This window comes from Hemiscyllium ocellatum, chromosome 39, assembly GCF_020745735.1.
Source record: "Hemiscyllium ocellatum isolate sHemOce1 chromosome 39, sHemOce1.pat.X.cur, whole genome shotgun sequence".
In the NCBI taxonomy this organism is placed as follows: Eukaryota; Metazoa; Chordata; class Chondrichthyes; order Orectolobiformes; family Hemiscylliidae; genus Hemiscyllium; species Hemiscyllium ocellatum.
In genome coordinates this window covers 7,920,842-7,938,264 of record NC_083439.1, presented here as the reverse complement: position 1 = coordinate 7,938,264, position 17,423 = coordinate 7,920,842, and the positions used below count along the sequence as shown (strand labels likewise).

Sequence of the window (17,423 nt, the reverse complement as noted above, 5' to 3'; positions counted from 1 at the left end):
GTCCTTCTCAGTGATATAGTCTTGGGTTGGGAAAGGGACAGTTGATTGAGTTGGTCTCCCAAAAATCTCTTCCCAAGTTGACCTTTTTGGGGCCATCTGTCCAATTACGATCTTAGACATAACCGGGTGCTTCACTTCGTGAAGAGATTTTGGGATGTTTCCTCCTAAAAGTTCAAGGCGCTACAGGAATGCAGGCTGCTGATCAGGATTTGGACGTTCAGAGAGGAGTGTCTCTGGAGTGTGGCCAAACCGGGTTTCTGCTGTTACAAAGCCTTTCTTCATCCCTCTTCCCGAGCCGTGGGAATCAGTAAATGAATGTGGATGTAGACGATGTAAGGCAGGAGGTGCCCAGACCTCCTGCTCCTCCTCCCCGCTGGAGCTGCGCTGCCGCTCGGTCACATTACAGTGACTGGGTCCGGGCTTCTTGATCTGCTGGGAGCTGGAAGCTGGACCGGGACAAAACTCTACCTCTCGGTGGAAGGGCGTCTTTTGCAGAGGAAATAGAGGACACAAAAGGGAAAGAGCAGACAGAGACTCAACCCCCAAAAAACATGCGGAAGCGACAGCAATCTCCTGTGCAAACTCCCCTCTTCGTCCCCAGGTTTGGTCCTTTAATACCAGCTCACGTTGTACTCTTTGCTGTTCTGTTTTGTTTGAAAGGCCACGGCTGTTTGCAGGCCTCCCAACTCTGAGAAATACATGTTTGAATTTGTTTCTTTCTACAATACTTCGCCCTCTCTCTCTCTCTCTCTCTTTAACCCCGTTTTCCCTTGACACCGACGCGACCCCAGGATGTTCCCAACTGTTTTACACTCCGGGAAGTTCTAGAGTGTAACCTCACTGTTGAAAGAAGCGCCAAATAGTGCACAGGAAGCTCCCATAAAATAGCAACAAGCAATCTGTTTTGTGTGTGGTTGGGGGAGGGGGGGATTTGTTGTTTGAGGTGTAAATATTGGCCCAGTGAACGAGACAGATCATCCCAGGTCTGCTTCATAACTGACAGGGGGAAATTCCTTTCTCCACCTCATCTTGGGGATCTTAATATTTACTGCTACTCCTGAAAGGTGGTCCCTCTCCCTGCAGCATTCCCTCACCACTGACCCTCTGACAGTGCGGCACTCCCTCAATACTGCCCTTGATGTACACTGACCAAACCCACATCCAGAACCTCAGCCTGAGCTACAAATCTTCTCGAAACTTTATGTAAGCCTAGTTTTTGTGCTGAAGTGGGTCATGAAATCTCTCTCTGATTTCAAAGAAAGCTGGCCGGTAATGACAATGTTTAATCTTTGTTGCAGAGTTAAACTCCACTAGAATCCTCCAAATGTTAATTCCCATTTTTGGAAAAATAACTCCGTATGGGCTGCTTTCAAAAACAGTGACAGTGACATCAATTCAGCTCAGAAACAGCATTTATTTGTGCTTTTTTAAAAATCAATTTTTCTACTACCATCACAATATGCAACTCTCACATTTGCTAAGAATGGGATAACAGCAGGAATAATGATGCTGGCAATGTTCGTGTTTTTCACTTTTCCTGTGATGTTGGGGATAAAGTTGGCTTTTTCTTGAAAGCAACAGATAATGGCTGTTCAGAGAAACCAAACTGGGCAGGCTGCGTAAAGGGTACTTAGTTAATGCTGTACAGCTCCTGTGGTAATGTCACCTGAGACCGATTCTGCCATCTCCGGTCAGGCAGCATCCCAGGAGCAGGAGAGTCGACGTTTCAAGCATGAACTCTTCATCAGGACTATTCCTGCACCAAACTTTTTTCGTCTCTGATCTTCAGCATCTGTAGTCCCCACTTTCTCCACTTTGCACCTCTGTTCACTCCCTCCCTGGCCCTTTGTGACCGTTGTTTATGGGGAAGTCCAAGTATTTTGTGTCTCAACTGTTCAAGTGTGGGAGCCACTACAGATGCTAGAAATCCTAAATAAATAAAATAATACACTAGGGAAGAAAAATAAGTGTTGATCTCTAGAGGTTAAAGGAATGAGAATTAGCACCTGGTATACCTTAAGTGTCTTTTCAGTGATTCAAAAACATGAAAATTTGCAGGAAGAGACTGGTTGGCCCCCATAAGCCTGATTTTTTTTTTCCCCCAGTCAATAAAACGATGGCTAATCTGATTGTGCTCTTGACTCCTTTCTTGCCTGACTCCCCTGCTTTTTGTAGATCAAAAATCCGTCTAACTCAGCCTTGAATATGTTCTTTGACTGAGCCTTCACTGTTCTCAGGTGGTGAACTCCTAAGATTAATAATCGTCTGAGACCCTCCTCTGTCTGAGATGACATACTCTGAAACTATGCCCCTAATTCTAGATTGCCCCCAACATCAAGGGAAACATCTTCTCAGCATCTACCCTGACAATGTTCTGATGCTTTCACTTCTCTGTGTTAAGCCAGATCAATTATGCTGAGGTTAATTAAGGCTGCTACTGCAAGTATTAGTTATGACCGTTTACCATTGAGTAAATTTGCTCACTATAGTTCAGTTTGCTTTTCCAGCAGAAAACTAGCCAACTGGCACTCACCTGTATCAATCCTCAAGTGGTTTAACAGCCACATAACTACTCGTGTAATAGCCCTAAGGACATTAATCCCACTCGAGTGAAAGCTACTAGTAGAATTATGCTGGTGAATGTATCCAGCTGACTCATGACATAAATGAAGCTCTCCGCACTGTATTGTAATTTTGGAATCCTCTGTCTTGCTAACAATACATTCAAGGTTAAAATGGGTGAATGGCAGCTGGTTTCTCAGCACATATGTTTTGTGTGGATAATATCAGAAGCATTTACAGACCTCTGCAATATTCCTTTCCTGTTGAATGATGTTACATATAATTTTGGGGACTAAAGAGCTCAAAGGGAATGGGTTGAAAGTGGGACTGAGTTGGACGATTAGCCATTTCAATGAAGCAGGCTTGAAGGTTTCAGTGTTTCTAATACCTGGGGGAATGTAGTGACCCGAACATCAAGAATTCTCCTAGCTTGACCACTGACTAAGCAAAGTGTTAACATTTTGTATGATTTACATCCTGACAGCTTTTATATTCCCCTGGAAGAGGGGAATTGGGCTTGATTAACTGCTACACTTTGGGGGTGAAACTTGGCCAGTTGTTCTTGGTCCCTTTGGACAGTTCTGGGGCCAGGAATCTCTCATTGATGATTCACATCGGCTGTTTGGGCTTAGCTCAGCAGTCTGAGGGTGCTCGGGGAATGTAACTATTTGACAGTTTATAGTAATGTTGCCGAATAAGGTGAGCAAGAATCAATTGCAATTTGAAAGGTAGCATGGGAAAAGCATTTTTATTGTTTTGACTTTTTGAAAAGGAGAATGAAGTTCAATGATGTTTTGTTTGTACTCAGTCCTGTTCATTTTAGCTTGTTAGAGTCATTTGTCATTGTAACAATTCGTGAAGAATGCTCCGGTTGTCCCTACAGAGCTTAGCTAATTCAGAACTAAATAAAGAGCCAATTGCAAGGAGTCTATTCTCTTAAGCCACTGGGGAATGAAATAATGTGGAAACCAATGCCAGAAAAGAATATCCAGTCTTTCTCAAATGGCTAAAGCTCACTACTTATTTATAACTTGCATACTACTTATTAATAGGTTTTAAAACTCTTAAATGTGACTTACTTTCAGTGAATGTTTGTGGACAATGAACATGACAGGAATGATAATGATTTAACCTTTGTGATGTAAGCAGTGATGATGAGATTGTCATGTGACTATAAAGATAGAGCAGACAGATTCTTACTCCAGAATTGTTACCGAAAGTGGAAATATGTGACAAAGATCCACTGCACTTATTACCTGGAGTTGTTTCCTTCTTATCTTGAAGGTTGCACTGTGAAATGGCAGTCCTACAGGCCCTTGGAACTCTTTGTCTACATGGTCAGTCTTTATATAAACAGTGATACGGCTAGAGTTTGGCTGCCTTGAAACATGGGTGTGTTGATTTCAAAATTTGCTCAACTCGGTAGGATGGGGAATGATGAGGGATAAAGATTGAGCTGGGGACCACATGGAGATACCACCTGAAACTTTAAAATTAAACCGGTTGCAGTGGAAACAATGCTGACTCACAGCAGTGTGAGTGGAGAATTGACCTATCCCCTTCAGCTCTGCAGTCAACTTTGGCAAATTCTGCAATTGATCTCAGCCCAACCTGTATGCCCACATCCACCTCCACTTCCAGCTGGGGTCTGGTTCCTAATGTTACTGTCCTGGCTGAGATTAGCTAGCCTAATGTGATAAAGAGGTTGGGAAAAGCTCCACTGGCCTTGCAGCATCTTTTTGCAAAGTCATTTTAGATTTGAAACGATGACTTTCTTTCTCTGCAGACCTTGCCAGACCTGTGGAGATTTTCCAGAGCTTTGTTTTTATTTCAGATTTCCAGCATCTGCAGCATTTTCCGTTTATGAATGTGACTTGGAACTGCAAAGCTTCTGATCTGTGTGGACCAGTAGTCGAGTGATTTCTGTAAATACCGGCAACTGAGAGAGTGTCTCAACTAAGTGCTTTGAGCTCTGCTTGGTCACAGTACTTGAGTTGAAAAATTAACAAACCTCAGTGAGATTAGAGGATTCATGTGTATTATTCATGATACAAATGGGCATTGGACACTTTTGAAAATTACAGAACAGATCCATCATTTGTTTCTGATATCTAAAGATTAGCAAACTCCGCATCCCTGGAACGTACCATAGCATGCATCCCGAGGTCGCGATTGTTTAAGTTAATTCCTGAGGCCTCTTGTCCAGATAGTTTAATTTCAAAGCCTATATCAACTTTCCTTTTGAAAGCAGTTGCAGATGTTGCTTCCACCACTGTTAACTTACACTCTTACAAGTCCTAGTGTAATGAGGTTTCCCCTAAATACCCCCTTTGTCCCACAGCTCTCTTCAGTTTATCTCTCATCCCGAAGATAAGACTCTGACACCCCATCTGAAATTGTTAACACAGCACAGGCTGGAGGAGTCAGACACAACACACCCCACAACTGCTTTTCATGTTTTACATCTCTTTATCCTCTGATTCCTCCTCCCAACATATATCACACCATGTCTTGTAAGTGAGATATTGCTGGAGATAAGCACAATTGGTCAGAGCCAAGGGTGGAATGTGTCTCAATGATATTTCAGAAGAGCAGCAGGAAACAGTTTTATTTAAGAGGTTAAGAATAAACTGCTTTGTCATTGTTATTTTGTAGGAATGTAGGAAATGAGTCTGAGGTCCTGGACAAAAAGCCTCAGTTCCACCTGGATCTTTGGTTTTATTTCACAGTGCAAAACTGGATCCTGGATTTTGGCCGTCCAATTGCGATGGTGAGTCCTAAGTTAACGAATTATATTAAACTGAATGTAATCACGAGACTTGGAAAATGTGCCCAGTCACTACCCAGAAACCCAAGGCTGATGCTGTTTCCTCTAGATAAGAGAAGGCTGAGAGGTGCCTTGATAGAGGCCTTACTATTATGAAATGGTTTGGTTCACAATAGATGGAGAGATGATGTTTCCACTTGTTGGGGAGACCAGAGCTGGAGACCGTCAACATTAAACAGTCGCTGATAAAATTAAAAGGGAATTCGGGAGAACTGTCCAGACAGCAGTCAGAATGTGTACCAAGAGTCATAGAACTAAAGAGTGTGAAGAGGGAACTGGAAAATCATGAGGCCAAAGAGGTAGATAGAAATGCTAATGAGTAAGAATAAGGGGTTTGTGTCGAGCAGACACTAGCATGAGGCATGTGGGCTGAATGGTCTGTTTCAATGCTGAAGGTTGTACCTTGTCCTTCAGGAAAGTGTGCACTCTGTCAACACTGGGTGTATTTTCTATAATGATGTTATGAAGGTGTAGAAGTATACTGTACCTTTAAGAGAGTGAAGGACTTGGCAAGCACACTGAGTGTTGGAGAATCGACAACATAACATTTGGTTCAGAACAGATAGCACTTGCTGAGTGAGCTATGCGACAAAAACAAATTTGAATTCACCCAATCAGTTTATATTATACCCCCCCCCAAAAAAGACCAAACTCCAATCAAGCCAATTACTCAATGCGATACTTTGGGTATATAAGTTCATGAAAAATTGAACAATTGGGAGGAGAACTGCCAAGCCACCAGCATGTAAAAACCACCTGAAAAATAGCTTTCTTCAACCTGTGAAGCAAAATCCCCAAGAAGAAGAAAAGAAGACAGCAATACAATGAAGAACCGAAAACTGCCTAGTTTTGAGATAAGTTTTGTTTTGTAAATCTTAATCAGGATTTTTATTGGACCGATATTGTAGAGGAAAAGGAAAAAGATAGGTTAGAGGAAGGAGATGTAAATAGTTGTTAGTTAATTATTCTCTGTTATACTTTAAGAAATAAATTTGTTAATTTTTATTTTAAATAGTTCTTGGCCACTTGAAATTTCACAAATTACTGCATGGGATAAATCTTTTCTGTGTTGCTGTTTGAAGATAAGCAGGAAGGTTTACCCTGTGTTGTAACAGTGGCTCCATGTTAAATGAACACTGTCTAGTTTTACACTGGAGAAGTGTCTTTTGTGACAAGTTGTACTCGAGAGTCCATCAACAGGGGAGGAGAGTCAGGGGGATGGGATTGTGTTGAAGGGTAGGAGGTGTCTCCATTTATACTATCTGTGCCATTTTACCCAATTGAAACTGATCAGGTCTACTGTGTGCTCATCTGTAGATTGTTCTTCCAGTCGAGTGGTTTCCATTGAGTAAACCAAGTGTCGGTGATTATTTTCACATGGCCTACAACATCATCACACCTTTCCTCCTCCTCAAGGTAAGGCCTTTGCTTTTGTCAGTCACAGAGATTGCAATTGCATCTCTTAGTGTCCCCAGTGAATCCATCTCTGTGGCCTCATGGCCAAGTACAGAACGGAGCGTAGAGCTGAGCCCAGAGGAACTCAAAACTTCCAACTTTGATTCCTGATCTTTGCTGTGTTAGATTTTGCATCAAGAGTTGACCCTGGAGTTGCTGTGACTGTTAATGGGTGGCTTTCCCTCGAAAATTTGAGATCCTTGTGTTGGTGGAGAAGGACCAGCAAGCCTGCTAAAAACTTAGCACAATAGAAAGGTAGTGTTTGCCATGTGACCAAACCCTGTGTAGACAAGCAGAAGGCTGGAAGAACCCAGCAAGCCTGGAAGCATCAGGAGATGGAGAGGTTAACATTTCGGGGATAACCGTTCAGGCCCAAACCCTGGCTGTATCGATTTTGCCAATTGGTCTGTTCCGAGGGAGACCACACAGCCGTGTGCTGACTGCCTCCCAATGAATTTAAAGCTCATAGGAGGGTGAGGCCAGTAACAGACTTCCCTGTGTTGCCATACATAGTTGAATAGCTTGCTGATGCCCAGAATTCAGGCTGACACGTGCAGCCTGCAACCATTCTGAATCAAACAGTCTGCCTTTTATCCGGTCCTAATTTCTCAGTAGCAGGTCATGGACTTCCTGTGGACTGGTTTGTACACAAATTACTGCAGTGGTTTGCCATTGCCTTCTGCAAGATGGCTGATTAGGAAACTCTCCTGCTCTTAACAACTTGCCATCGGGCCTATGGGAGGGATTTACAGCCTGCTCCTCAACCTGGTTGGCTGTATCCTGAAAGTGCATTCCATTGCTAACTAGTACTGGAATAGGATCAATCCCAGAGCTCCTGGCACTGAGGTAGGGACCCAACCCCAGGTCCCACAAGGCCTCCTGCCTGGAACTGTAGCCCCTTACAGAAAGAGGAGAGAATAGGAGAAATAGGCATGTTGAAGACCAGAACTGGTGATCAAAATTCATTGAGCTCTCAAGGACTTATTTCCCGAACATTTTAATGTTCACTCAATCTTGAATATCTTTGCAGCTTATTGAACGTTCTCCCAAGACACTCCCTATCTCAGCCGTGTACATCTGTATAATAACATTTGTTATGGGAGCAAGCATTCACCTGGTCGGCGATTCAGTGAATCATCGTCTGATTTTAAGTGGCTACCAACTCCACTTGTCTGTGCGTGAAAACCCAATTATGAAGGACTTGAAGCCAGAAACGTTGGTAAGGACCATCACGTTGAAAAATGCTTTCGCTCTATTGAAACCCATGCAAGTTCAGCTTGGTCAAGGGTATGGGGATATGCAGTGAGTTTGACCTTGTCTTTTTATCACTTTCATGTCCCTGATTTTCATTGCTCCATCATTGACAGGTGTGCTTCAACATTCAGGGTTTGAGGTGTTTGATCATGTGTTCGTTCTTCAGGACTTGTTACCAGCTCAAACCAGACTTCTTAGTAATTGTTAAACTGTTTTATTGTTACGCTGAATAATGACGAGGCTACAGAGCAGCATGCTCTGAGTAGTCCAAGGTCCAACCTCTTAGCAGAAACACTAAGATGTGAGTACTGAGGTCACATCGAGGAGGCTTACCTCCATCATATCCTGTCTTCATTAGATTCAGCAAGCCCTTCCTAAACATATCCAGTTCCCTCCTCCTTTTTGAGGTGCACCTTTTTAAAAATCTATCACTTTGATCAAGCTTTTAATCACCTGTCTGAATAGTTCTCCACATGGCACTCTGACTTTGCTTGGTATCGCTTTGTGAAGGATCTTTGGATAGTTTACTTCTTTAAAGGTGCTACATGAATGCATGTCATTGTTGTTGAACTGGAAGTAGCTTCTAGTCATGGCTCTAAGGCCCCAGTAGGGAAAAAAAGAATGCTAAAAATATCAGGTAGAATCTGTGGTGAAAGGAACAGAGTTAACCCTTCTTAGACTAATCAGAATAATAAAAAATGAGTTCAGTCTCAGTCCAGTTCTGTTGAGTGTCCTGAGTGCACAATTGCATTAATCTAGGTCAGTAATCTCACTCAGGAATGTCTCGGAGTATTTTGTGAAGGACATGAAGAGTGGTGCATCAATGGAGTTGATCTCCTGAGATGGGTACAAGGTCAGGGAAGAGGGATCTTCACAATGCACTGTACCAGGCTGCTCTGGAACAGAGAGATGTGATGTTGAAGGCTAGGTGCATTCTCGGTCAGCAGTCAGCTTGAGTACAAGATTCATACACAACTGCTAGGCATTGGCCTGGCTATGATGCCAAAGAAACACAGATGGGCTGGGTCATTGGTAAAGTTATTGTTTCTTTTGTTTAAATCCACAGATTGACTCGTTTGAGCTGCTGTATTACTATGATGAATCCTTAGGCCACTTGATGTGGTAAGTAAATTGAAAGATATTCTTTTTCTCCATCAGTGTACAGGAGGCAGCCAAGGTCAGCCATGATGGCTCAGTGGCTGAATGTACATCCTATTGTGGTGTTTTCTCTGAGCAGATGCTCAGTCAGTGTTTCCAGCTGTTGACAGGTCCCTCCTGGGTTAGAGAATGGGTAGTGAGTGGATTTCCTCCACCAATGGCATTTGGACCTACTCGAGAATGAAGTTGCTCTCTCTGATCACTCAGTGCCTCAGTCCTATACATGAAGGATGTACAAAAACAGATGTTGCTGGAAAAGCTCAGCAAGTCTGGCTGCATCTGTGAAGAGAAATCAGAGTTAATGTTTCTGGTCTGGTGATTGTTCCTCAGACTGATGGTAGCTAGGAAAATGTTGGTTTATATGAAGAAGATGGGGAGTGCGGGTGGGGTGGGGGGTAAGGAGTAAACGATAGGTGGACATAGAGAGAAAAAAAGGAGTTGAACAGACAAAGAAGTTGGTAGCATTCTGGTTGGGAGGGTGAATAACATTAATGGCAACAGTTAGTGGCTAATGTGTAAAGGCAGACTGTGATAACAAGGAGAAAGTGAGTTCTACAGAGTCAAAAAATGTGGCACTGGAAAAGCACAGCAGGTCAGACACCAGCCAGGGAGCAGGAGAGCTGGCATTTCAGGCATAAGCCCTTCATCAAGGAGTTACGTCTGAAACGTCGACTCTCCTGCTCCTCGGATGCTGCCTGACCTGCTGTGCTTTTCCAGCACTACACCTTATGTGATAACAAGGCATGGTGTTTGCCATTACACACTACCTATTGTTAGCCCCTAACAGTCTCCATTAACAGCTATTCATCCTCCCAACCAGATTATTATTGACTCCTTTGTCTGTCCAACTGTTCTCTCTCTATTCCCACCTATCGGTTATTCCTTATAAACCCCCATTCCACCTTCTTTGTATAAGTTGACATTTTCCCATCAGTTCTGAGGAAGGGTCACTGGACCCGAAACATTAACTCTGATTTCTCTCCACAGATGGTGCCAGGCCTGCTGAGCTTTTCCAGCAACATTTGTTTTAGTTTGAGTTACAGCATCCACAGCTCTTTCAGTTTTTACACGAAGGATGGTAACTGGGTCATTTGGTTCATCTTTGAATCAACTCCTTCAGGACTCCACTAGTCAGCTGCTCGTAACCAGAGAAAAGCTGGGGGTGGGTAAAACTGAGGGGTAATAACAATCCATGCCAGTTGAGCAAGAGACTGTGTGCTCCATATTGAGTTTATCCTCCAATTCTACATTCTCCGCAGTGCAGTCTCTGAAGTGCTGTAACACTAGTTCTAACTGTTTCATTGGAAGCGAGATATTGTTAAAATACCTGATCTCATTTCAATGCAGTATCGCTGCAGGAAGTTGAATAGAGCAAATCTATACAGATTCATTAACTTTTGATGACATTGTATGAAACTTGGGATTAACTATCAAGTGAAGCATTTCATTTAAGCTTATGAGCTGGCACTCAGCCTTCTTCACCCTCCACTAAGCTCATTCTTGCTCTCGGACTGTCTCCCACCCTCTCCCCCCCCCCCCCATCATTATTCCTTTCTTCCTCTGAGATCTAGTTTCACAACAGCAAAACGGCACATCTTGTAATATGGATAAAATTGTGGTGCGCACTGAGATGAACATATATCAACCTAGAGAAATATGATTGCATGCAACATATTACCTTTTTTCTGCTTGAATACAAAGTTCAGGCACAACTGATAGGCAGTGCCCTGGCTATGGTGTCAATGAAACACAGATGGGCTGGGTCATTGACAAAGTTACTGTTTCTCTTGTAGGTGTGTAATCTGTTATTTACCTGGATTTCATTGTTTTATTTGAAGTGGAGTCAGTAATTTAAGTGTTTTTCTTGGAAGCACAGAGTCCTTTTCTTTCCTTAAAAAAAAATAATTGAGTGAAGCTCTTCTCTGAAAGTAAAGGGCAAACACTTTTCTTGTTTTACCTGTAACTTAGCTTTAATAACCCCCTTTGCTCCTCTGTATGCTGCAACATGGTTATTTTGTTATTAGTCACTGCTGGAGTTCAGATGCTCATGAGGGGGTGTCTGGGAAACTGCAGCATTCCTATTAGGTGTTCAGGGAAGGACCCACCTTTGACTCTAGTCTGTGTTAAATGAGTTGATCCCATTGATCTCAAAGAGGAGAAAATAAAATCGTCCAGTATTTATCCTTAATTGTAGGAAAGTTGTGTGTGTCTGTGTCTGTGTCTGTGTGAGAGAGAGATGTTGATCTTGCTTTTTGAGCACCATCTTTGTAACGTAACTTTATATGTCTCACTCTGTTCAATCACCCCATGATCTTTGTTTGCTATGATCTGCATGTACTGCACACAAAACAAAACTTTTCACTGTACTTGGGTGCATGTGGCAACAATTAATCAAATTGTGTGTGTGTATATATGTATTTTAAAAATATATATACACATGTACACAGTTTGTGTGCATTGTTATACAAATAAATTCTCATTTGAGAGCGCATGATTGACAGTGTTTTTTGTGCATACTAAATGAAAATTGGATTAGAGCAGCAAAAATATGCAGTATCCCCATGTTTAAAGATCCTGCCATGACTACCAACTTGTGTGAAAACATTGTCCCTGCCAGGTGATTTCTAACTCCTTCATAAAGCAGCACAGTGCCTTAGTGGTTAGCACTGCTGCCTCATGTCACCAGAGACCTGGGTTCGATTCCAGCCTTGGGTGACTGTCTGTATGGAGTTTGCATGCTCTCCCTGCGTCTGTGTGGGTTTCCTCCGGGTGCTCCACTTTCCTCCCACAGTCCAAAGACACGCAGGTTAGGTAAATTGGCCATGCTAAATTGCCCATAGTGTTAGGTGCATTAGTCAGGGGTGAATATAGGGTATGGGAACAGGTCTGGGTGGGTTACTGTTCGGAGGGTTAGTGTGGATTTGTTGGGCCAAAGGGCCTGTTTTTAGGGATTCTATCGAAAAAGAAAAGCAGTCTGGTGTTGCAAAGAACCTTTTACTACTTCTCAATCCATGATGTCTGATTAATTATTGCGCGTATTTGTGAGACTGCAGTTCAAGCTGTTACTTGGTTCCAGGGGTATGAGGATAAGCTGGGTTGACTAATTCTTGTGTTGTGTTGATTTTTGTGCCTCAGGTATGTTCCCTTCTTCATCATTTTCAGCTTGTATTTCACTGGCTGCTTCACTCGCTGTAGCAGAGACAGCAGAATGCCCCTGTCAGCATGGCTGCTACTTGGACCAAGTAGCCTGTACTACTGGTAAGAGACCAGCAAGTGTTTAACAAAGAATGACCACAACTTGGTCTTTCAGTCTTTTAGTTTCAGGGAACGGCATATTCTGGGGGCAAGTCCCACTCTGGGACTTGAGCACAAAAAACAAGAGTGCTTCATCAGTGCATACCTGAGAAAGTGCTGCACTGTCTGGGGTGACATTAAACCAAGGGCTTCGTCTACCTGCTCAGGTGGATGCAAAATATCCCACGCCATAGTTTCAAAGAAGGGAATATCATACAATATTTACACTTCATTCAAAACATTATTTGATGATTATCCCCTTTGGGATCTTGCTGTGTGCATGTTGGCTGCTGTGTTTCCAACATTAGAACAGTGACTATACCATGAAAGTACCTAATTAGCTGTGAAACCGGAGAAACCCATCTGTCTAGAAAAGCACTACTTTAATTCCAGATTTACTGTAGTCCTAAATACCACCATGATCAGTTCTAGAGATGCCTGTACAGTAATGAGGTGGTTATGGTGCTGCTTAAGTCACTCAAATTTCCAGCCATAGTCTAGAGAATGACAGTTCATAAACTCACGTTTGCAGTTCAAGTTCAGTTTGTTTTGACAAAATAACTATTTCTAGAAAGAAAGTAGCCTCAGTTTAAGAAAAAAACCATAATGGTGTCAACTGTTCACAACCAGTTCAACTTAAAGGCAAATCTATCAGCTCTACCCAGTCTGGCCTATACATGACTTTACTCCCATAGCTTTCATTGTTCGTGGAAATGGCTTGGCAAGCCATTGGCTTGTATCAGCTTTCTAACCTTGTGCCAACCAAACGGTGGGTCACACCACCTTCTCAGGGCATCTGGGAATGGGTGATGAAGGTCAACTTTTCCATTGGTGACCATGTCCCAGCAATAAAGGTGTGGAGGAAAAATATACCTAGTGATCCCCTGATTACACTGTAACTGTAGGACATTGCTTCAGGATGGGCAAGGTGTGATAACCCCTTAGTCAAACTGAGGTTTGCAGTCTTACTATTCAGACCAACAGCATAGTCAATTGACTGAATAATGACAGTGTCACAAGATGACTGCAGAAGATCTATTAAGTCCATCTTGGTTCCCCTGAGGGGTTTTCAGTCTCCCAGTCCCTGCATCCAGTTGACCCTTAAATGATTCCAAGAGCTTTTCTTCACTCGTTTTGTAGGGCTGAAATTTATTCCCAAAGACCATAAGATAGAGGAGCAGAATTAGGCCATTCAGCCCATCGAGTCTGCTTCCCCATTCAATCATGGTTGGTATATTTCTAAACCCCATTCTCCTGCATTCTCCCTTATCTCCTCACTAACCAAGGACCAATCTATTTCTGTCTTAAATACACTCAGTGCCCGGGCCTCCACAGACTTCTGCTGCAATGAGTTCTGTAAATTCCCCACCCTCTGGCTGTAGAAATTGCTCCTCATCCCAGTTCTAAAGGGTCATCCCTAACTGCAAGGCAATGCCCTTGGGCCATAGAGATGTACAGCACAAAAACAGACCCTTCAGTCCAACTCATCCATGCCAACCAGATATGCCAACCCCAATCGAGTCCCACCTACCAGCACCCGGTCCATATCCCTCCAAACCCTTCCTATTCATATACTCATCCAAATGCCTTTTAAATGTTGCAATTGTACCAGCCTCCACTACTTCCTCTGGCAGCTCATTCCATACACGTACCATCCTCTGCATGAAAAATTTGCCCCTTAGGTCTCTTTTATATATTTCCCTTCTCACCCTGAACCTATGTCCTCTATTTCTGGACTCCCCCACCCCAGGGAAATGTCTTTGTCTATTTATCCTATCCATGCCCCTCATCATTTTATAAACCTCTATAATGTCACCCCCTCAGCCTCCGCGCTCTAGGGAAAACAGCCCCAGTCTATTCGACCTCTCCTTATACTTCAAATCCTCCAATACTGGCAACATCCTTGTAAATCTTTTCTAGACCCTTTCAAATTTCACAACATCTTTCCGATAGGAAGGAGACCAGAATTGCACGCAATATTCCAACAGTAACCTAACCAATGTCCTGCACAGCCGCAACATGACCTCCCAACTCCTGTACTCAATGCTCTGACTAATAAAGGAAAGCATACCAATTGCCTCCTTCACTATCCTATCTACCTGCGACTCCACTTTCAAGGAGCATGAACCTGCACTCCAAGGTCTTTGTTCAGCAACACTCCCTAGGACCTTACCATTAAGTGTATAAGTCCTGCTAAGATTTGCTTTCCCAAAATGCAGCACCTCGTATTTATCTAAATTAAATGCCATTTGCCACTCCTCAACCCTTTGGCCCATCTGATCACAATCCTGTTGTAATCTGAGGTAACCTTCTTCGCTGTCCAGTACAGATCCAATTTTGGTGTCATCTGCAACTTTACTAACTATACTCTTATGCTCACATCAAAATCGTTTATGTAAACGATGAAAAGTAGTGGACCCAGCACTGATCCTTTTGGCACTCCACTGGTCACAGGCCTCCAGTCTGAAAAACAACCTAGTGGCAACATCTCCTTCACGTCCACTCTATCCAGGCCCCTCATTATTCTGCAAGTTTCAGGGGCATTCGCCCTCATCCTTCTAAACTCTACTGTGTACAGACCCAGAGTTCTCAACCGCTCCTGAAATGACAAGCCCTTCATCCCTGGGATCATTCTTTTGAACCTCCTCTGGGACCTCTCCAATGCCAGCATATCATTCCTTCGATATGGGGCCCGAAACTCTGCATGGTGTACCAAATGTGGTCTGACCAGCCTCAGCAGGATATCTCTGCACTTGTATTCCAACTCTCTCAAAATGTCACCTGGACAGATGTAGAACCAGCTTAAGTCAGTCTACTGCTATCACTCCTGAGTCACAATAGTCTCCTCCCTTCACTGCAATCCCACCACCTATATAGGAAGAAGAATTCATGGTATCAATCCTAAATGTATCTTCTACTGTTTTTTTTTCCATTTGTCCTAATGTCACAATTGAATTTAAGCCACACCACAATCTACTACCTTCAGGATGGGAAGGTTTAAGTGATGGAGGGTGGAATTGATTTAAAGTTCTTTGTAAGATTCTCAGAGGAACTGGTTTTAAGTGAAGGTTATAGTTTAGCCTTTACCCTTTTTCTCTAGGTATCTGGTGACTGAGGGTCAGATCTTCGTCCTCTATATCTTTACCACCTTTGCTATGATGGCAACGGTCATGCACAAGAAACGTAAAGGACTGGTGATGGACAGTAATGGCCTATTCTTGTTTTACTCTTTCTGCATTGCCCTGGTCCTGATCTCTGCTTGGGTTGCCTTCCTGTGGAATGATAAAATTCTCCGAAAAAAGTACCCTGGAGTCATGTACGTTCCGGAGCCCTGGGCGTATTATACACTGCACATCAAGAAAACACCGTAGCTTCTTTTCTGGGTCATGCTTCTGAAGATGCTTTAGTCAACTTTCCAACTCCCCCCAAGTAACTGATAGTTGAGTGTTTCTCTAGGGTGCCGTTGTGCTCTCCACACTTCAATTCACAGCGGTTTCAGGTAGGCATTGATGCAAATAGTGGCAGTATAGTTTGTGCCAAGTGATGCAAGGCACTCCTATCCCCACCAGGAGGCAGCTTTGTGCTGCTTTCTAGTTTGCACTGAGTGCTGTATAACTCCAGTTTAGCCCAAGTGCTCTGGGAAAGCCACTGGGTCACTCCTCTCCGTCCTCTCACCCCCACCCTTATCAGGCTCACTCGAATTTCCAATGCAGTCTTTCTCAACTCAGAAGAGAGTAGACCCAGCCCCTGCTGCATTTCTGCTAATGGTAAGTGAGATAGGACCAATTCCAGGCTGGATATCATCGAGCATGAGTGAGGCAGTCAGACTCTTGGATACCTCTTCCAAAGAGCCAGCACAAGCTGGAAGGGTCAAATGGTCATTTTTGGTGCTGTGTAATCCTGTGACTGAGGGTCTCTTGTGAAATTAATGCATTCACGCCAGAAGTTGCTGTTGGTGATATTTAGTGACAGAGTCCCTGACCTGTTCAACCATCATTGTCTCTGCCTGCTGATGTTACCAATACAACAGCATGTTTACTCTATTATAGTTTAAAGCAGTCAGTGGAAAGGAGAGCAGACAGCCAGACCTTGACTGTGTGTAATAGTCTGAAAATGGAGGTAGTAATATTGATGAAAGTAAATTTGAGGAGGTAGCAGTTTAGTGGCATTGTCACATACAATCCACAATTCCAGGCTAATAATCTGGGAGCATGGGTTCAAGTCCTACTGTGGCAGATGGTAGAATTTGAATTCAATAGTTTAGAATGAAGCTGGTCTAATGACCATCATGTCACCCACTCAATGTGTCATCTGGTTTTGGGAGGGAAGTCCACCATCCTGAGCTGGTCTGGCCTCCATATGACTCCAGACCCAGAACAGTGACTCTTTGCTGCCCTTTGTATGCTTGAGAATGAACAGTAAATGCTGACCTAGCCAGCAACACCTTCATCCTATGAATGAATGTATGAAGGAAAAATATCAGGAGAGCTGACTCTACCACAATTACACCCAATAAAGATTTACCTGATGTGTTCACTCACTGTATTGTTGGGCTTGTTTGGAAACTAATCTTATGTATTCACATCTTTACTCTGTTACTAGGATTTGTTTTTGCACTTTGTGCTGCTTTTTTCCCCCTAAAAATGTGAACTGCTTGAGAATGTCAAACCTGCGATTTAATACCAAGTGTGCCCCATGGCAATCAGATAAACGATCAGAACGTTAAATTCTGTTCATCCGCAATTCTAATTGAATTCCCAGGACCAGATGCTGAAAGTTGCTAATCTCCGCAATGGGCTGAGACCTCTCAGGGCCTGTTACACCCAGCTAATCCATGTCCCAAAAACAATAAACAGCTGAGACAAAAGTGGAG

At 43.2% G+C, this 17,423-nt stretch overlaps 1 protein-coding gene across 1 annotated transcript; it reads left to right on the top strand.

Annotated features, from left to right (window-relative positions):
- Positions 1–248: 248 nt before the first annotated feature.
- Positions 249–17,086, top strand: LOC132834388 (ceroid-lipofuscinosis neuronal protein 6 homolog). Its single transcript, XM_060853254.1, has 7 exons — positions 249–601; positions 5,218–5,332; positions 6,707–6,805; positions 7,875–8,063; positions 9,165–9,220; positions 12,392–12,514; positions 15,651–17,086. Exons 1-7 carry the CDS (start codon positions 552–554, stop codon positions 15,919–15,921), a joined length of 903 nt encoding a protein of 300 aa, XP_060709237.1. The 5' UTR covers positions 249–551; the 3' UTR covers positions 15,922–17,086.
- The last annotated feature ends 337 nt before the right edge of the window (positions 17,087–17,423 follow it).